The following is a 21,581-nucleotide window of genomic DNA, read 5'->3' on the forward strand; positions in this document are numbered from 1 at the left end:
AGCAATAAAAAAATTTGGTATTAGTGTAAAAAAAGAAATAATTACAATCAACACGCGTAAATTATACGCGTAATATTAATTATATACATATGTATCGAAATTTATTTCTTTTTTATCTAATAAAAATAACGTTGACGGATTTAAGGCCGCTTGTTACAAGCTTAATTTTAAAATTACGATTCCATTCTCTCTCTCTCTCTCTCTCTCTCTCTTTCTCATTTTTTACTAATAATTAATACTAAATAAATTAATTATTATTAAAAAATTTATATTTATTAATCGACATAATAAAAAAATCGCTGCCTTATATATATGTATATATCAATATGTACTTCTCGTGTTTCATCCTATACAAAACTCTTGCTCTTTTTGTATAAAAGAAAAAAAAATATAAACATACATTAAAAAAGTCTAGAATTTATTAAAGTAAATAGTAATTAATGTACCTGTAAATTTATCAACTTTTTTTTTGAGAAAGAGAATGAAATTAAATATTCGCTTTTTTCAATACTTTTGATTTAAAAAAAAAAATTGAGATCCCTTAATAGAAAAAGTTTTGAAATTTTAGGGAATAAATTTGAGTCAAGCATCAGTTGGTTTGTCTGGTTCACCTGGTGAGAAAAAAAAAAGATTATTTATTGGAGAAATGAAACGAAGCAGGTATATTGAAATTATTATTTAATTTTATGTATAATTTGCATCAAGATGACACGTGACACAGTAACTTGAGATTTGACTCACAGAGACATCTAGTTAATTGTCATCACTACAGTGAAAAGGCGTCTTTACCCAGATTCTGATTGTCTGATTGCACAGGTAGCGCAATTAGTTAAAAATTTTATGAAAAGTGCATATATTTTTTATAAAAAAATTAAATTTTCAGTAATTGAATTTTTTTAAAGCTAAGTTCAAATCAAAATAAATAAAAAAATACATCTTAAGCATTGTTGGTAAGTTTGTTTCTCAAGATTTATTAATATTTTTTTTTTATGATTAAAAAAATCATAATTATCTTTGTGATTTGAAGTTAGCTAAATCATCAATTTAAAAAATTCTTATAACTTATCAATTACAGTAAAAGCTGTTAAAATTTACCCAGGTTGTCTTTCTTGCTCTTGTTAGCGTTTTATGAGAAATTGAGACAGAACTAAGGTAACTTTTAACAGCGTTCACTGTACAATGAAAAAAAATACTTCTAAAAATTTCCCACTAATAATTTTTTTTAGTTTTCACATCTGGAATTTTTTATTGAGTTTTTTTCATAATAATTTCATTGCTACAAAATTCTAAAAAAATTTCTAATATCTAAGCATTTATTTTCAATGAAATTAATTTCTAAGAATTGTTTCTATTAATAATTTTTCTATTTTTTTGGTCACGTTCAAAATTTACCGCTTTAATTTCGTCCAATCAAATTACTCGACAGACAGCGCTCCGGACTTCCTAAACACTGCTGCCATTTCTGCTATAATAACAAGAAATACCTACGGAAACTCTGAATTTTGTAAAATTAAGTTGGCAAAATTAACTTTACATGCTACCTGAAGAAATTCGGTCCTATCTTAAAATTGAGTGCTTGCCCCATGGTCGGTTTGTTGTATATTTGCACAAGTACGAGTGAGTACGAGTACGTGGACGATTGATCAGGAAGTAACGATCAAACATTTGACCAGATAAATTCAATTCTTGATACGTTTATTCGATTATCGTTATTGGAGTCCACAAGGATTCGATGAAATGACGGCCCACGACCAGATGCGAGCTATGCTCGACCAATTGATGGGTACAGGACGTAATGGTAACGTACATTTTATTATTATTACTACTATACATACATGTATTTACGTTACATTGCATTGATTGTACACAGGGTTGTTATACATTTAACGTGGCGTCTTGGCCTCTTTAAACAAAATTTATTTTGTTGTTCACATTATTTTATTTTTGACTCAAGTCTTTAAATATTGTTAAAACTGAAAAATAACACATCCGTGATAATTTCTTGAAATAATTTTTTTTTATTAATCCAGAAAATTAAAAAATTCTTTTGTTCGCTGTTTTGTTTTTAAGGGCCAGTTTTTCAATCCGGGATAAAATTTTATCCAACATATAATTATTATTGTCAATATATCTATGTACCTAAAATATATAGATATATTTATAATATATATTAATAAATAAATATTTTAGCATTGGATAAAATTTTATTCTGGATTTAAAAATTAGCCCTAAGTCATTGACTTAATTTTTAATTAAAAATTTTTTTTTTCAGGTGAAAATAATAAATTTCAAGTAAAATACTCCGATCCAAAAGTCTGCAAGAGTTTTCTTCTGGCATGCTGTCCTCATGAAATTCTATCATCCACTGTGAGTATAAAAAATAAAATAAATTATTTAATTAATTAACATTTAATAAATACTACCAAGTATCCATTGATTATAAGGTTATTAAATTGACACAAAATAGTATACGTACATTATTATTACTATTATTATTATTATATCGATAATTAATCCTGTCAAGTTTATCTTGAGTTTTATTGTCATACTATTAATTTGATTGTACAATGCGGGCATAAATCTTACCGGGTGTTTTGAAATTGAACTGATAAACGGATTTAAAAATTAAAAAAAAAAAAATAATTATGAATTTATAATTTAAAAATAACAGCGACAACTAATTATGGTATCTCGGTGCAGTTCTTATTTCCAGAGTGTCTGGAAAAACCATTCCAATCAGAACCATTGTACAGAGTCATTGAGAAAATAATGTCCGGTCGTATGTTGTTGTACTTGCTCGAACACTTGCACGCGCGTTAATGTAAGTACTCACATTCAAAAGGCTAAAGTTAACGACGTACGTATTAAAAAAACAAAATTTAAAATTACAAAAAAAAATCAATTAAATATTAACATTTTAATTTGTCTTATATTTAATAACCGTTACATTGTGTGATATTCTGCACAATTATTATCTATAGTAGATATTAGTGATAATTAAAATAATAATAATTATAATTAAGGATGTTAGGAAGCAGATACACGGCCCCCCTCAATTCTCTTCTATTAAGTCTAGAAATCAACTCTAGATTAATGCTAACGCTATGGTAAGTAGCGTCAAACAATTGTATTGATTCTTGCGAAATATTAAATAATAATAATAATAATAATAATAATAATAATAATAATGAAAGTAAATTATTAAACAGTATGTCGCTTTCTAATAATAATAATAATAATAATAATAATAATAATAATGATAATAATAATAAGTAAATAAAATTGAATAAAATCTATAAAGTCGCCGACAATAATTACTCCGTGAGTATTATTGATAAAATAATAATATTTAATTATTGGAAGAATTCAGAAGCACATCAACACTTGCTGATTACTCTGTAAGTAATTTGATCTAAAAACTTTGAAAAATAATTAATGAGTTTTATTATTTTAAAAAGTAAATAAATATACCATGGATGCATGACAAATCGTGAGAATAATTAATTGATCTATTGATTGATTGGGATTATTCAAAGTTTATATTTAAAGAGAAGACATGGTTATTGAATTACAATATTTATTTGTATGGGAAATGTTAATAAGAACAAATTAGAGAAATATTCTAGATCAATGACATAACAAGGAAATGAGAGATAGGAGAATCGCAAGTTTAAGAGTAATTCATCAACTTCATGTACGTATTTACATATAAACGATTTCATATAAATATTTATATAAAAACGAAATTAATGGATATACCTACGTATATCATCAATTCATCAATGATTATTAAGAAAAATAATAAATAAAAATGTTATTAAGTTATAACATGAACATTAAGGTGTATGTGCTGATTGTAGCATCGTTATCATCGCATTTGCGCGTCAGGAGAGGTGTTGCCACTCTGTAAGTTTAAACCACTACTAGAATATTCAATATTGTATTCTCTACCTTTCATATTATGTATAGATATAATTAATATTTGTCGCGGACTCATTTATTGGTTGAAGAAAAAAAAAAATAAATACGCCAAGCCAATTATTTTCATTTGGGCGAGTGCGTGAATGAATGATGACTTCGAGTAAACGTGTGAGTGTGAGTATAAAATTAAAAAAAAAGTCTAACGGGTGATGACAAAAATTTTTTTTAGAATGAAATTTTTAAATACAGAGAATGAATAATAAAAAAGAAAGGGCTTGAAAATTGTTTATTAATAAATTAGATTGTTGAGTTGATTTTAAAAATTAGCTAATGTCTTAATGCTTTGTCAATCGCAGCGCATGGACCTGGGAGAATGCCCCCAGATTCACGACTTAGCCCTGCGAGCTGACTATGAGGCTGCGCAGAAAAAGAAAGACCACTTTTATGATATTGATGTAAGTATTTTTAAAAAATTTTATTTTAATTATATTAATATTAACATATATATTTATTGATGAATTTTTTTATAAATTTTTTTAGGCAATGGAACATCTGCAAAATTTTATTGCTGATTGTGACCGTCGAACCGAGCAAGCTAAACAACGTCTTGCTGAAACTCAAGAAGAGTTGAGCGCCGAAGTTGCCGCGAAAGCCAACAGCGTTCATGTATTGGCCGAAGAAATCGGAAAAAAATTGGCGAAAGCTGAGCAGCTGGGTGAAGAGGGTTTCGTCGAGGAATCCATGAAGCTGATGGGTGAGATTGATGAATTACGTAAGCGTAAAAATGAAGCTGAACAAGAGTATAGAAATAGCATGCCAGCATCGAGTTATCAGCAACAAAAGTTGCGTGTTTGCGAGGTGTGCAGCGCTTACTTAGGAATACACGACAACGATCGACGACTCGCTGACCACTTTGGTGGTAAACTTCATTTGGGATTCATCAAGATCCGTGAAAAGTTAGCGGAACTTGAGAAAACAGTTGAGGAAAGACGCAGAGAGAAACGCGAGTCGATGATGGACCGTGACCGACATCGCGATGACCGTGATCGCGATCATCGTGATTTGAGGAACGATCGTGGGCGTGGTGGACTTGGATATCGGGATCGCGAACGTGATCGTGACCGCGATCGTGATCGCCGTGACCGTGATCGCAGACGCTCGCGGTCACGCAGTCGCAGCCGTGGTAAAAGGTAATTTTTTATATATTTTTATTAATAATTTTACTGTAAAAAATTACTGCTATAAAAATTATGATACTTAAGTTATCTGACATTTTTTTTTTTTTTTTTTTATTTATTACAAAGCAATTGCAATAAAAAAAATGCTTTAAATTTCCACTAATAATTTTTTGCACGCCTCATAAGCGAAACATTGAGGTAGTGCTCTACTCTCGACATTTAAAAAAAAAAAAACAGTTTTCTCGAAACTGGAATTGATTTTTTTTTTAATTTATATCTTACTTACAGGTTAATCTGAGTGTACTAATATCAAGTCAAGTAATTTGTCAGGCACATAAAATATATTTCAATATCAATTATTTTGTTAAACATATAGTAAATAATAACATTAAAAATTAATCTTTTCTGGACGTCCGTGTATCTGTATTTATAGATTGGCGTATGTGACAGGGAAATTGGTCGAAAAAATGATCGTACCGGAATAATTTTTTTTTTTATTAGCTAAAGTAACACGACAGACTTTCTCCATTAATTTGAGCGTTCAATTCACTGTCGTTAAATTATTATTTATAGAAAACTAATATATGACTGTGTATTTTTTTGTATATCTATCTACATATTTTATTATCGTATTTTTTTCCTCACCTTAGAATTATGGCGCCACTAAACCGAAGCAGAGTTTTCTGTTTTTTATTATTTTTATTTTAATCAATTTTATTGTGAAAAATGAGATTTTGAGGCGTGCACTTTTGGATTTTTCAAGATTTTTTCAATTTTCACTTGTGAAATTTTTTTAATTATAATTTAATTGTTATAAAATTAAAAAAAAAATTTCTAACTTCAGTATCTTATAAAAATTTTTAATTTTAAAGTTATTTGTAAACATACTGGATTGTAAATTTTATAGCAAGAAAATTTTCACTCCAATTATTTTTTACAGCCTATTATTTTATATAATTAAACTCATTGATTTTTTTTATTTTAGGTCTCGACGATCCCGCAGCGACAGTCGGGGTCGTAGATCCCGTTCACGACGAAGTGGATCCAACGATCGTAAACGATAAACCCGCGTATTTCTTGAACGGAGTAATTTAATATTTTATTAATTATAATAATAATACTAATAAACTTTACTAGGACATCACACGACAGTGACACGACTGGAATAAAAACTTGGTAGTACAGATTGTATTAAACTAAACTTTTTGTATAAAACTTCGTCATAGGTCCTCGGATAATAAATTTTAAAATACACAGCATGTTCTAGATTGTCCACTATGATGGCAACAAACGTAATTTCACGCGTATAAAATTTTAATTATTGTAATTTCAGTTTTTAATTAATATTTAATAATAATCAATCGGTTATCGGTTAAATTAATTACTATTAATATAAATTATACCTTTAATATAGTACGAGGTTAATTAAGACGTGCCTGGACGATGTCATTTTTTTTTTTTATATATTTTTCGTATTTTGAAAAGATAAATTAAATTAATAGGCGGTTATTGTTTCATATGGATTTTTCAAGATATCGTAAACACACAACACGGACTTGTGCGGCTATTTACGTGAGTACGTAGGCAAATAAAATTTAAGAAAATAAGAATAATCAATTATTATCTAATTAACATTTGTAAAAAAGATTCAAAAACAAAATAATAAAGACAAAAAAATTGATTTATTTATTTAATATTAAGAAATGATTTTAAATTCCGATAAAATAATGAGTAATAAACTCACAGTTGATTTATCCATTACATGTAAATAACGTAGTTTCTTAACTAGATTTCATTTTAATTATTGCGTAAACGGTTTTTTTGTTTCTTTAAAATTTTTTTTTATAAATTCTATTATATTATTATTTTCATTATTGATATTATTATTATTTTTAATCCTAATTATGTCTGTTACTATGTAATCCTTATTATCTTTACCAATAAAATAAAAAATAAATAAAAAGCATTCCACTATTGGAAGATTGATTAGTTAAATTTTGTTTTATATTTATTTATTTATTATTACTTATCAAATAAATATTTTATAAAATATTATCAGGCATAATTATTAATTATTAATTATCACTTGTCATACGTTCATCATTAATTGTCGTTGAATTTGATTGTGCTTAGACCAGCAATGTTGTATATAAGACCAGATTGTCTTGAGTGATACTTTATTGCCGCCGCGCTGTTTGCTCCTAATATTTAGATATATGCCCAGTAAAACTAACAAACCAGACCACAAATATTGCATTGTAAATGGTTTGTAGAAGAAAATAAAGCTCAATGTTATGGTAACTGCTTTACGGCAGGTTGTAACAGTCGCTGCTACGAATGCGCCGCTAGTTTGGACCAGTGTCAAGACCATTTGGATACCAAGATATCCGGAGATTGAGAACAGAAAAGCGTACCCATAAGTCTCAATTGGATACTGTAAAAAAAAAAATGACTTGAAAAGTTTTCATTTAACATTTGAAAAAAAAAAAAAAATAATAATAATAATAATTACATCGGCACAAAATGTAACGCCTTTTGTAAGTTGTCCAGTTGTAAATAATATTATAAATAAATATAAAAACCCAATACTGTATGAATAGAGAACAATTTCAGTATTTGTGGCTTTGTATTGTCGCATTGCTTTTTCTTGAACGTTTCCTATTATCGCATCACACAGAAGAGCTGAACTTATCATCATCACGCCGATAATACTGAATCGCGGGGATATCATACTGTCTGCCAGAGTAAATAATACTAGACCAGCACACAGAAATCCTGCGGCTACAAAATCTAAAAGTCCGTATTGTTTTCCTTGAATTAATATGCCTCCTATCAGCACTGGAATTAATTTACAGCTTTTGAATATGACCTGGAGTAAATAATAAAAAGGTGAATATTAATATTAAGAATTTTAATATTAGTTGAATTATTTAAATATTAGGAAAGTTTTTTTTTACTTGAGTTGGATAGTTCAAATAGCCAAGAGATGAATTTGAAAATCCCATTGTACCTAATGTTAAGAAAGCTAGAATTATGTAAGTCGACAATGGAATCCGACGTGTTACTCCTCGTAATTTAGATTCTAAAATTCCAAATACTGTATAATAAGCGAATTGTATTAATGTCAGATACCAGCCATACTCCCGGAATCCTTCTAAACTAAATATTAATTCCTGAAATAATAAATATATATTTAGAGTAAAATTTAAAAATAATGACACTGAAATAGGCAGACACTTGACAATTGTTTGGTTTTTCTTGAAAAATAAAATAGGACGAAAATTATTTTTAAAAAGTCGCATTCATAATTTTTTAGAGCTACTGAAGATTGAATTTTTTGAATAAATTTTTCTTGTTGTAATTAATTTTTTATAAAAATTCTAAAAAATATCAGATGTCTCTCAGTTTCAGTATCATACAAAATTTTATCATCCTATTTTTTTTCATTTTGTTTATCTAAGTAGGAGTCCTACTTAGATAAACAGAATGACTGAAATTTTTATAATTATTTAATAAAAATAACATTGAAGTTAGCAGTCACAACTATTTTTTAATTTATTTTAACAAATAAATTTGTTCCAAAAAAATATTATATTAAAGTTAACAGTCACTTGATAATTTTTTAATTTTATTTAACAGAAAAATTTTTGACAAAAAACTATTTTTAAAACATTACTTTTTTTACTTTTTTAAATTTCTACATATTAATTTTTTTTTCTTTTTTTTTTTGCCATCATTTACCAGTTAAAATAATTCTAAAAATTATTAAATATCTGCTAAATTAATTCTCATAAAAATTAAAAAAAAAAAAATTACATTTTTCATTTTTTTAATTTCTATCTCGATTTTTTTTTGCCATAATTTATTTGTTAAGAAAATTTAAAAAATGATCAAATTTTGCTAAATTAATTTCCATTAAAAAAAAAATTATTACCTGAAGATATCCATAAATAATATAAAAAAAGAAGACACCTATTGAACACCATACAAATCTTGTTTTCTCACTAGCCTTTGTCATGTCAAAGCAAAGCAATTTTACGGCACCTTCCCTGTCATCATCAGGATACAATTTATTGTAATCCATCCCCATTTTTTTGATTATCAATTACTAAAACTTAAACTTTTAATTCTTCTCTTCAACCGTTCATGTCACCAATACTGATCATTTTTGTTGCAAATTCCTGTAATATTAAATATAAATAGTTTTAATTACACATGTCAAAATAGTTATGCACCAATTCGTCATAATATTGATCGTCTGTTACATAATTAATATTCATGTATTCAACTAATAAACAATTGTAATAAATTATTTTTAATACAACACTAAATCTAATTTATTAAATAAATAATTACTTAAATAGTTACTGTCAAATGCTAGATAAAGATATCATTCTGGAGTACGTGGTTTCTCTACGTCAATAACCTAGATGTCGCAGTTATTTACCGGATATGTTTGTGTGCATTTTTTTTTATGTTCAAACAATATTTTGTGGTAAATAAATAATCTTTTACACTGATTAACAATAGGAGTTAATTGATTAGCAAATGTTTTTTTTCTTTTTTTTTTTTTTTTTTTTAATCACAATAATCAATCAGCTGACACATAATTTACTAACCACACAACTGCGGCTGGAGTAAAAGTAAATAAACAATTTAAAAAGCGCTGGTGATTAATTTTAAATACAATTATTTATTCAATTGGTGAATTATCCATGTTTATTTAATATATCCGGTATAAAGAGTTATATATAAGTATGTGAATATATTAATGTGTGTATTATGATCTTATATATTCTATAAGATAGTATAGCAATAAACAAAACGCCTACGTGTCAAAATTGTTTAAAAATTATTATAAGTGTAAATATTGTAAATAATTTTATAAATTAATTATTGCACTAGTTATTCTTTGAATTTTATTTTATTTTCAAAGAAGAAATTTATAAAAGTGGTATTTTAATTCTTTTTAACTTTCTAACCTCAGTATTGTCATTTAAAAATTTTAGTTGTAAATAACGAAAAAAATTTATTTGATCCTAAGAAAAATATAAATGATAATTAACCAGTGTAAATACCTACTGTGATTTATTTAAGATAATAAAAGTATTGTAAATAATGATTTTACGAAGGAGAAATGTCAATTTAAAAACTGTCAAAGAGCTGGATGCCTTTCCTAAAGTACCGGACTCTTATAAAAATAAGTCTGCTGTTGGTGGAACCTGTAAGTTTATTTATTTGCTAATTTATGGTTAAATTAATGATACTGAAATTGAGAGACATCTGATAATTTTTAGAATTCTTTTAATAAATAAATTATAGCAAAAAACTTTTATTTAAAAACTTCATTTTTAAAAGCTCCGAAAAATTATAAATTAGATTTTTATAAATAATATTCAATGCCTAGTTTATTTTTAAAGAAGAATCAAAAAATTGTTGTGTCTACTAACTTCAGTCTTATTTAATTTAATATAAAAATCAACAATATGTTGGTAATTAATTGTATTTTTTAATTGCAGTTTCATTTGTAACTTTTGTTATTATAAGCTGGCTGGTGATATCTGAGACCCGTTATTTCTTGAACGCTCGGCTTCATTTTAAATTTGAACCTGACATAGACGTCGACGATAAGTTGAAGATAAATATTGACATGACAGTAGCTATGCCGTGCAGCTTAATTGGAGCGGATATATTAGATTCGACGAATCAAAATTTACTGGGATTTGAACCGCTCAATGAAGAAGAAACCTGGTGGGAGTTATCGCCGGATCAAAGGTCCCATTTTGATGCTTTGAAACATATGAATTCGTACCTGAGAGAAGAGTATCATGCAATTCATGAATTACTCTGGAGGTCTAATCAAGTTGCGTTTATGGGTGAAATGCCGAAAAGGTACTTTTTAATTAAATATTTTATGAGTCAGGATAAGTATATGTCTTTTCATAAAGAAGAAATATGAAAATACGCAAATAGATGACTGACGTATTGAATTATTGAAACAAGTATAAAAATTTAATAACCTATCGATTTACCTAATTTAATTTTAGAACAGTAATACCAGATCACCGTCCAGACGCTTGCCGACTCTACGGCAACATAAATCTGAATAAAGTTGCTGGTAATTTCCATATAACTGCTGGGAAATCATTATCTCTTCCACGGGGTCATATACATATTTTTGCATTTATGACCAGTCGTGATTATAATTTCACTCATCGTATAAATAAATTTTCATTTGGCGAAGAAAGTCCTGGAATTGTTCAGCCGCTGGATGGTGATGAGAAAATAGCTTCTGACAGTAAGATATTTTTATAATTATACACATATTATTTTTAAAATATTTTAAAAACAATAATAATTTATGACTAGCAACCTTGCAGTCACTATGTGCTTGCCGTGACTTGTGAACTATAAATAAATAAAATTTTGTTTTATTAAATAATTACTTTTGTTAAATTGCACTGTACTTTCTTAAATATTGACGTTTTTAAAGATATAAGCTCATCCCGATGTTACACTCATCAAGAGCTTTCATTTGAGTACCCACATGCATTTTGATATATTTTTCATATATACATATATATATAATATATATAAATATATGAAAAATTGATGTGGGTACTCAAATGAAAGGTCTTGATGAGTGTAATGTCGGGATGAGCTTATATCTTTAAACATGTCAATATTTCACAAGATACAAGGTCATTTCTTAATTATGTAAAATTGCACTGGACTTTCTTAATTATTGACCTTTTTAAAGATATAAGCTCATCCCGATGTTACACTCATCAAGAGCTTTCATTTGAGTACCCACATGCATTTTGATATATTTTTCATTTATACATATATATAATATATATAAATATATGAAATATGTGAAAAATTGATGTGGGTACTCAAATGAAAGCTCTTGATGAGTGTAACATCGAGATGAGCTTATATCTTTAAAAATGTCAATAGTTCGCAAGATACAGGATCATTTCATAATTATGTATCTAGAAATAGAGCATTTTCGAATGCAGCCTAAATACTTATCATAATAAATTTACTATCGGTGAAAATGATATGAAACTTTGAAAAGGCATAAATTTAAATCAAGACCTTTGCAATGACACTAAATTTTACTAAAAAAACCGATTTTGTCATATGAATATCCTGGACACAAAATTCTTCTTATTCTCTTAATAATATAGATTATTAGAATTAGAATAATTTAATTTTTGATATTAATAAAAAGTGACAAATTCCTAATTGAAATTTTGACAGTAAAAATTTTAATATTTCAGCACCATACTTTGCCCTCTTCTGATAAATTATAATAAAGAAAAAATATTTTGTTTTTATAAAATATTTAAATTAAATCAAAATGAATATTGCAATTTTGCTTATTAATTATTGAATGAAAATTCATGTCCAATTAAAAATAAACTGGATGTCAAATATGAAAGATTGAGTAACTTCCAATCTAATAAATTTTTAATATCCGCTGAAAATTGAATTTTTATTAAATTAATGCAAGTTATTATTATTAATTGATTTTTTAAATTATTCAACAGATATGATGCTGTATCAATACTTTATTGAAGTTGTGCCAACAGACATTTATACACTAATGAAGACAACAAAAACTTATCAGTATAGTGTTAAAGATTATTCAAGACCAATAAATCATGCCCAAGGATCGCACGGGGTGCCAGGAATATTTTTTAAGTACGACACAAGTGCTCTTAGAGTTAAAGTAACACAGAACCGTGATTCATTGATACAATTTTTAGTTAAACTATGTGCAACTGTCGGTGGAATTTATGTTACGAGTGGTTTAATTAATAGTGCTATACAAGCGTGTTGGTATATTGCGTCGTGTAAATTCTTTTGTAAAGAAGTTGAAGAAGATCGTAGAACCTCTAACGATAAAGCAATGACAAATAAGAAATTGACTACATTAGATTTAATAAATGTCGCGACGCCTGATATTATCGACGTCACTCTGAACCCACAATAAATTTTTTTAAACAAAATTAAATAACTGTCTTTATTGTGTTATTTATAACTTTACTGTTACTGATTATTTTTATAATTATTTTATACATTTAGTACGTTCAATTAAAGGCAACAGTGATAGCTGTACATATAGGTCTGGTTAAAAAATAAGACAGCACATGGTTTTAAGCGTTAAATTTATAATTACATTCAAAGTCTAGATGAATAAACTTAAGCATTTTATTTTTATTTATTTTTTACACGTAATAAGTACCTTATAATTTACTTTAATTAATAATTAAAATATTTAAAACAAACTGCTTACAATTATTAGCTACAATTACGATACGGTGCAATATAATAATAGATAAAATCAGAGCTTATTTTATTTTATATTTTATGGATTTAGAATTAATAATTAGATAATTAATCATTAAACTATTGAAACACAAGTACAAAATAAATTAGCGTCTAAGAAAAAAATTTTTTTTTTCAAAATATACTTAAAAAATTGCACCGTCTTATTTTTTTAATCTACCAATTAGATTATAATAATTGCGTAAACAATGATTCTGTACAACGCCTTCTAAAACTTCATTCTAGTAATAACTACAATAATTAATCGATTAAAAAAAAAATTAATCATTACTTATTACATTCACATTCACACGAGACGTTTAAACACTCATTCTACATTTTATTTTTACAGATCTTAGGTAGTGGTGCGAAAGCTATTTCAATTGATTTTATAATTATAATTAATAAACATGGACTTGTCTATTTAATAGACATAATTAAGACTTTCAGTTGATTTAAATTTTTTATCAATAAAATTTTTATAAATATTTTTTATGGACAAATGGTAACAAAGAAAAATAATTGATTTGTTTTGTATTGTTTTTTTTTTATAGATAAATTTTCTATCTAATAAAAAAAAATAATACAAAATATTGGAAGCAATTATTTTCAATTTATAACCGCCGGACATATATTAAAGTGCTAGTGCGGGTAGTTAAAAAAACACAATAAAAAAAAATATGACCCGCACGATGGCACTATTTTTTTTAGTAAAACAGATTTGATTTCACATTAATATTTTTTTTTTCATGATTTTCTTAAGCATACAAAAATAAATTATAATAATAATAATAATGATAATGTATCTCTTGACTTACTCATGTACAACGAATACTATGTTATACAGGTAATATTTATAATATATATATGTATTTATATAAATATATTTTAAAGTATATATATCTTCTTAAAATAATATTCTTACGTGAATTAAAAAAAAAAATGCTTTCTTTAATTATATTTTTTAACACATAATGGCACGCCTAGGAGAGACCTTATAGAGATTTTATGTTAAATATTTAAAAATACTACACTGAAATTTTTTATTTAAATTTAAATAATTAAATTTAATCTTTCAATTTAACAAAAAGCCATAAAAAATAATAATTTACATGTATAATAATAAAAAAGAAAAATGTTTAAAATAAATAGAAATATAAAATCCTAGATTACAAATAAAATTCCGGCATAGTATTTATCAGTTAATAAATTATACCTTTAAAAGGCACGTGGATAAAAAAATTTATTGGAAGCTTATCTATCGCCAACATTCCATACTAAAAAATAATAAAATCAATAGCTTCAATTAATTAAAACTGAAGAAATAATAGTAATCTATAGTTTGTACATTTCAATAAAGATATTTTAATGAATATATAGATATATATCGTATTTGCAACGACCTTGATTGTCATCGTCGCAAATTGAGGCACGCTGATTTCGTCACTTCCATATTATAACGGAAGACAAAGGTGAAAGGCAAGGAAGTTTTATTTCTTCATTAACTTTTTTTTCTTTTTGTCTTGTTCTTACTATTATCATTATGATTATTATTATTATATATATATGATGAAGGCTCCTTCTTTTCATTTTTAATATCGATGGGCTGTCAACGACGTAAGTAATGCTGTTAGTGGCACTCCCCTAGGCAATTTTCGTTCTTATATTCACCATGAAGTTTGCTTGGTGTGTATACGCTTTGGCTGCAGCGAATTATCTACACAAATAATATATATATTTAAATATGTACTTAAATGTATGTATGCTTAAGAATATATACATGTATATAATTTACCGCCATTTTGAATAATTGAATATTAATATATTAACAAAATGTTACATGCAAGAGATGCTTTAGCGATGATAAGTATGACTTTTATCATGTTTATATTGCTTACCTATGTAGTCTGGAGCGATTAATTAATTAAATATTCGTTGAAATGTATGACAAGAAGACTAGGAGTACCGAGAGTGCCGCAAGCGATCGCGTCGATGCTGCATTCTTAGATTCTGAGGCTGTGTGATAAAATTTTACTTTTATTTTTATTTCTTAAATACTCTGTTAATTATTTTATGCTAAATTTATATTAATGTCTATTTATTCAACGGTTTTCGATATTATCGGTAATTACTGATTACTTACGATTTTGTGGCGAAGCAATAATGTATTCTAGGTCGAAGGAATGAGTGTCGGAGCTGGACGACCATCCCAACTCATTCTTAGCCAGCAGTTTCGTCTCGTACGTCACGCCCGCCTGAAGACCTTCCAGAGCATGTTCGACCATAAATTCATCTCCTTCTCCGTCTTTCACATTAGGACTCACTGACTTCCAGTCTGCATCGCCTTTGCGACGATACTCCAGCTAAGAAGAAAACACATTAAATGAGAAAAAATATTCTGTCATTAATCACTCTTGTTTTAAGTACTCGGTGTGCGTATGTGCACCATTTAAATACTTCTCACGCCTGATACGGTGAAAACTTTTTTTTTTTTATTCTATATGATTTTAATATTCTTTGTCAATTATTTTATATTTTACACATATTTTTGTTGTCTAACAAGATCATTTTAAGAAGAAAGTTTATGTGAGACACTTTTAATCGTTAAAAAAACATTATTGGAAAGTTGTAAGTAAAAATAACATTTTTTTAAGCTAGATTTTTTAAGGAAATTTGTGGTGATTCGTTCTAGTTACACAAAGAAAATTTTTAGTTTACAGTTGGTGTATGTTAAAAATATGCCGCTGCTCTTTTGATCATGCGGGACATACTGTATTTCTATATCCGGTAAAATTCATCAATTTCATTACATAAAAATTAATTATTATTTCAATAATAACAATTGGGAAAAAAATTTTTTTTTAACAAATAAATTTACAATATTAAAATCAGAAGATATTTAAAAAAAAATTTTATTTTTTTTTTAAAGAAAAAATTAATACTAAAAAAATATTTTTTTAAATTGTATTTATAATTTCTACAAAATTTTGCACCTGTAATTTTTTTAATTATAATTTATCAGTTAAAAAAATTATTAGAAATCTGATAATTTATCACATAAAATATTTAAAAATTGCACCCACAATTTAAAAAATTTTTATACTTTTACTTGGAAAAAAATCAAACTGTGCAAGCTGCTAATTTTAAACAGTAACTCTATTTTATTATACCCTTTCTCAGAATACAATAAACCTAATACAGGACGTGAAAGCCTTTTAAATTTCTTTATAACAGTAGTATACTTTTAATGGGTTACAAATTTGCTTACTTTGTACTCCTTGATGGGTGAGTAGCTTTTAACTTTCCATTTGAAGACAACTGTTTTTTCGTCATCCAAACGGTCCATTCCAACCCACCTGGGCTTAACCGGAGTACCAGTAAGAATAATTTCCTTGCTGGCTTCACCCATCGCATTTGAAGCAGTACAAACGTAGGAACCGAAGTCATCGCTGTCAGTGTGTTCAATTATCAGTACGCGTGAAGATTTTTCTTCAGAATGAAGTTTCTTGTCCTTTCTGCCGGTCACCGGCTTGCCGTTCTTCGACCATGTCACCTTTGCGCGAGGGTGGGCGTGAACTTTACACTTCAACTCAGAAATCAGTCCCCTTCCCGTGTGAACGATGTCATGCTCTGTTTCTATTACTGGTTTGACTATAAAAATATAAAATATGAATAAATATACATCTTTTTGGTTGAATTAATGGTATCATAATAGAATACCCGCAGAAAAAATACCCGCATTCATGTAAAGAGAGGACAAAAATTAAAAAAAAAAAAAATCATGGCAGATTCTTGAAGATAAATTTAAATATGATTTCTATTTTAAAAATACACATTTTTTATTAACAGAATTTAAAACAAAATTGATTGGAAAGTTATTTTAATTTAAAGAAGAAATTTAATATTTATAATATTAAAAATTTTGGGGAACTATAAAAAAAAATATGTCCTAAAAAATCAGAACCGTTAAAATTGATTTCATAAATACAATAATTATTAATCAGTTCCATTTTTTCCAATTGGTTCATTATTATCATTATCATTAATAAAATAATATTTTTTTTTTAGTTTTCAAAACCACTCTCAATTTTCTTATGTGATAATTAACTAGCAAAATATTGATATCTGGGTGTAATGTCTGCGGGTATTTTTTTACGCAGTTTTGGTCTGGTAAAATACAAAAATAAATTTGAGGGAACAATTATCGAGAGTAAAAATACTTACACTTGACAACTACGTCAATTGATTCGTATGGAGGACGGTCTTCCGGTACATCAGCAAGACATTGATAAAGACCTCCATGATGTCTATTGGCTTTAATTATTTTAACGTATTTGCCATTTTTGTCTATTTCTTCACCATTGTGCAATGATGATCCCTGGAATTAAAATTTAAATTAAAAATCTAAAATAGACACTGCTGTGGGTTGTCCATAAATTATTCAACAGGATAGAGAGAACAAATAGGAGAGAAGAAAAAATGAGACCGCTGTATATAATATACATGAATATAATTAACTTTGGTGAAACAAATTGATAAAAAATTGTTTTTATACTCAAATAATAAAAACGTAATTCACGATACGGTTAGTGAGTACAAACATAAAAAAAATATGTAATAACATTTTTTTATGTAAATTCAGCTTCAATTTCACACTTTGATAATTTTAAATTATTAAAAACGATTTTATTTTTATTCATAAATATTTTTGTTGAAATTTTTTTTTTTTTTTTTTTTTTTTAAATAATTAGCTTGCATACCTTGTGCGACCAAACAATCTTGTGTGATCCCTTAATTTCACAACCAAAAGTAACACTCTCATTTTCGTTGACCTCGACTCGCTTCCCAGGAACAACGCGGATCCGCTTGTCATCATCCTTCGGTCTGTCGATAACATGGACCTTATGTATGACCTCCACCGGTTGGTCTACACCTAAGAGAGAGCACGTGTAAGAATCTGAGGAGTCGTTCTTCGTCACATTATAAATAATTAAACTGTGATTCGCAGTCGTGACTATCTTCGAGGTGATATCTTTAGTCATATCGGAGTCGCCGAAGAACAAACTGACGTTGCCTTTCTTCCATTCAACCGTATAGGCATCTATTAAATAAAAAAAATTTATTGTCAATAAATAATCATTATCATATTAAACTTTTTAATTATTAACAGAAAATAAAGCAGTGTCTTTTTTAAAATCTAGTCTATTTAAAAAAATCTCGGAGCGTTAAATTTCTTCTTTACAAAACTGACGGCCGCTCGAAATAATAAAACCGCCCTCATAGAGTTTTACCTGACTCGGCATAACCTTAGCTACTATTATTTTCTTTTTAATTCTAAAGAGTCAAGCACATACAAAGGAATAAAAAATATATATATATATATATATATATATATTGTAGATTTTTTTGTGTACATACCTCCGTTAACAATATAACATGGCAACTCGACGTTGCTACCCGGTCTAACTTCGATCATTTGGGGTTTAGTCTTTATTTCTGGGGGTTCTGCGAGTGCCCCATTGTTATCATTATCAGCGTCTGCCTCTGATTCTTCGTCATAGTCTGTTTCGTCTCCCAAGTAACCTTCTTCTTCATTATTTTCTACGTCTGGCTGCTGGTCGGGTCTTCCATAAGCTGGAAAAATAAAAAAATAAATTTAATTATGATTTTTGTTTTAAAAATGGAAATTTTTAATTGAAAAAAATAAATTTTATTTAAAGAAGAAATTTAATATTTATAATTTAAATAATTCTGATGAATTACAAGGAAAAAATTTGTTACAAAAAATTATAATTATTTTTGTTTTAAGAAAAAATTTCTTATTGATAAAATTTGAACAATTTAAGATAAAATTGATTGGAAAAAACTTTTGATGTAAAAAAGGAATTCAATATTTATAACTTTTTATATTTATAACAAAATTTATAAACATTTAAGACAAAATTGGTTGGAGAATAATTTTATTTTAAAGAAGAAATTTAATATTTATAATAGTAATAATTCTGATGAATTACAAAGAAAAAATGTATCCTAAAAAATCAGAATTCTTTTTATTTGAAATCAAAATTTCTTATTGATGAAATTTTAAAAATTTGGGTTAAAATTGATTAGAAAATACTCTTGATATGAAAAAGAAATTTAATATTTATAATAATAAAAATTTTGGGGAATTATAAGAAAAAATATACCCTAAAAAATCGGAACTGTCAAAATTGATTATCTGAATCGTTGTGTAAACACAAAAATTATGTATCAGGTCTATTATTTTTCTAATTGGTTTATAATTTTCATTATCAATGTAATAATAATTTTTTAATGAATAAAACAATGAAGCTAAAAAATCATTTAAATAAAATTAGTGTTAGATAATTAATAAAACATAAAAGAAAATCCGTTTACAATACAATAGAAAAATTTATAAACCACCAGAGAAATGTGAATAAAAACTGACAATTATTCTTAATGCCATATGTCAATACATCAATTTATCCTAGTTTCAGATAGCACGAGCCCTTAGTCCACTTAATCCAAAGGGTGAGGCAGTGATGATAAAATACTAAAGACATGCAGAGCACGCGTGACGATAGCCCGTTAACAGCCGCATCATCAAGCTTCAAGACATGACATACTTATACATCTCCAAAGTAGATTTCACATGTATATATACATATTTTTAAAAGAACACATAGATATAAGTGGATAACCACGCCTTCGTTAGAAATAAATAGGTCAAGTAAATACTCATCATTTAAGGATAGTAATAGTAATAATGACAATGAGTGTCGTGTGTGGTGAATAAGTGTGTCTTAGTCTGCAGACATCACCCGTTTACATTACGATCAATTCAATCAAGCTTCATATAATATCACCATAATTTTATCCCAGTAGAGCATAGATTGTTATAGATATCTCCGTCTCCCACGACCTGGTAACTCTTATTGTTATGTATTAATAAATTCACACTATCACACCATGTTTATTTCTTCCTACATGTAGGAACACAGTAAAAAATTTTCAGTCATTGTGTAAAAATTTTAGTATCGAAAATTTAAAATTTTCCCACAAATTAACACTAAGTTTGTGTAAAAAAAGTCATTAAAAAAATTTTTGCAAACAATATTATTAATATTTTAATCCTCATATTTTATAATAAATATTTAAGCTTTGAAGATTCATCGCTTTTTAAATAATTAATTAATTAAATTTTTATTTATTGAAACAAAAGATTATCTTCAAAACAATTTTTAGGAATCAGAATTAAGCCAGAAATTAAACCCAAATTTTTAAATTTTACAAAAGATTTTTTACTGTGCAGACAAAAAAATTTCTTCAAATCTATAAAAAAAAAAACTAATTCTGATAATGTATTTATTTTTCCTTTTACTTCGCTTATGTAATATTTTATCAGATAAAAAAAAATCATTGATTTTCTTAGCGGGAAGTTAAAAAAATTTTTTTTGCATTGAAAAATTTTTTATTGAGCAGATAAAAAAAATTTCTACACATCTATTAGTTAAAAAAAAAACTAATCCTGGTAATGTACCCGAGTGTCTTACTTTTCCTTTTACTTCGCTCCATTTAATATTTATCAGGTAATAAAAAAAAAGGAAGAAATGAGAAAAAAAAGAATAAATGAATAACGCGATTAAGTGATGAACTGAGGAAGAATCTGGGTTAATAGCAGGGTATCGCCACCCTCTGGTCAGGAACTATTTTTCCCTTTACTTAACTTACTGGTAGACTAGGACATGTAGTGCATGAGTATGCCATAAATGTGGAGGAGTCTAACAACGAGCTGAGCCACTACACACGAACATGCTAGTATATCTTTTCGTACAAGATTACAGGCGCCAGGATGCCCCATTGCGTAGCGACCCCGTCTGACGCGTTTCCATACACCCTCCTACGCAGTATCACGCCTTTTATTATTATTTTCTCTACATGTAAATCTATCCTGATTCTGTCACAGCAGACTAGACAAGCGGCTGGAGCCTTTATATATATTTCTGTGAGCTAACTTTGCGAATCTGAATTAGAAGTAGAATTATAGAGATAAATATTTAAAGTAATTGCAGGAGGGTGTTTATTTGTTTGACGATTGCGTGTACGTTAAATTACTCGGATATGTTAAATATAAAATGTCGA

The 21,581-nt window shown here is 27.3% G+C and overlaps 4 protein-coding genes across 6 annotated transcripts in view; 2 read left to right on the top strand and 2 right to left on the bottom strand.

Moving 5' to 3' along the window:
* Positions 1 to 1,515: 1,515 nt before the first annotated feature.
* Positions 1,516 to 6,682, top strand: LOC123259930 (putative RNA-binding protein Luc7-like 1). Of its 2 annotated transcripts, XM_044720753.1 has the most exons (5): positions 1,516 to 1,798; positions 2,273 to 2,367; positions 4,278 to 4,376; positions 4,462 to 5,111; positions 6,085 to 6,682. In XM_044720753.1, the coding sequence occupies exons 1-5, from the start codon at positions 1,738 to 1,740 to the stop codon at positions 6,161 to 6,163; spliced, it is 984 nt and encodes a 327-aa protein (XP_044576688.1). In that variant the 5' UTR covers positions 1,516 to 1,737; the 3' UTR covers positions 6,164 to 6,682. The 2 variants fall into 2 exon arrangements, with proteins under 2 accessions (XP_044576688.1, XP_044576690.1); XM_044720755.1 differs by lacking the exons at positions 1,516 to 1,798; positions 2,273 to 2,367 and adding an exon at positions 3,310 to 3,906.
* Positions 6,683 to 7,128: 446 nt separating this feature from the next.
* LOC123259929 (adenosine 3'-phospho 5'-phosphosulfate transporter 2) lies at positions 7,129 to 9,672 on the bottom strand. 2 transcript variants are annotated; one of them, XM_044720752.1, is made up of 5 exons: positions 9,468 to 9,672; positions 9,034 to 9,280; positions 8,057 to 8,272; positions 7,612 to 7,968; positions 7,129 to 7,533 (listed from the first exon to the last, which is right to left on the bottom strand). In XM_044720752.1, the coding sequence occupies exons 2-5, from the start codon at positions 9,187 to 9,189 to the stop codon at positions 7,189 to 7,191; spliced, it is 1,074 nt and encodes a 357-aa protein (XP_044576687.1). In that variant the 5' UTR covers positions 9,190 to 9,280; positions 9,468 to 9,672; the 3' UTR covers positions 7,129 to 7,188. The 2 variants fall into 2 exon arrangements, with proteins under 2 accessions (XP_044576687.1, XP_044576686.1); XM_044720751.1 differs by having other exon boundaries at positions 9,456 to 9,672.
* A 399-nt stretch (positions 9,673 to 10,071) lies between these two features.
* On the top strand, positions 10,072 to 13,122 carry LOC123259927 (endoplasmic reticulum-Golgi intermediate compartment protein 2). The gene is made up of 4 exons (XM_044720750.1): positions 10,072 to 10,323; positions 10,619 to 10,991; positions 11,147 to 11,397; positions 12,656 to 13,122. The coding sequence occupies exons 1-4, from the start codon at positions 10,218 to 10,220 to the stop codon at positions 13,099 to 13,101; spliced, it is 1,176 nt and encodes a 391-aa protein (XP_044576685.1). The 5' UTR covers positions 10,072 to 10,217; the 3' UTR covers positions 13,102 to 13,122.
* Positions 13,123 to 14,662: 1,540 nt separating this feature from the next.
* Positions 14,663 to 21,581, bottom strand: part of LOC123259931 (opioid-binding protein/cell adhesion molecule homolog) — a 52,992-nt gene continuing 46,073 nt past the window's right edge. The window contains exons 2-8 of the mRNA XM_044720756.1: positions 18,855 to 19,070; positions 18,197 to 18,537; positions 17,661 to 17,814; positions 16,705 to 17,087; positions 15,580 to 15,799; positions 15,335 to 15,452; positions 14,663 to 15,153 (exon numbers count right to left, since the gene is read on the bottom strand). Coding sequence (XP_044576691.1) covers positions 15,361 to 15,452; positions 15,580 to 15,799; positions 16,705 to 17,087; positions 17,661 to 17,814; positions 18,197 to 18,537; positions 18,855 to 19,070 — 1,406 coding nt within the window. The 3' untranslated portion in view covers positions 14,663 to 15,153; positions 15,335 to 15,360. The remainder of the gene's footprint in view (positions 15,154 to 15,334; positions 15,453 to 15,579; positions 15,800 to 16,704; positions 17,088 to 17,660; positions 17,815 to 18,196; positions 18,538 to 18,854; positions 19,071 to 21,581) is intronic.

Source organism: Cotesia glomerata, linkage group LG2 (assembly GCF_020080835.1).
Source record: "Cotesia glomerata isolate CgM1 linkage group LG2, MPM_Cglom_v2.3, whole genome shotgun sequence".
NCBI lineage: Eukaryota > Metazoa > Arthropoda > Insecta > Hymenoptera > Braconidae > Cotesia > Cotesia glomerata.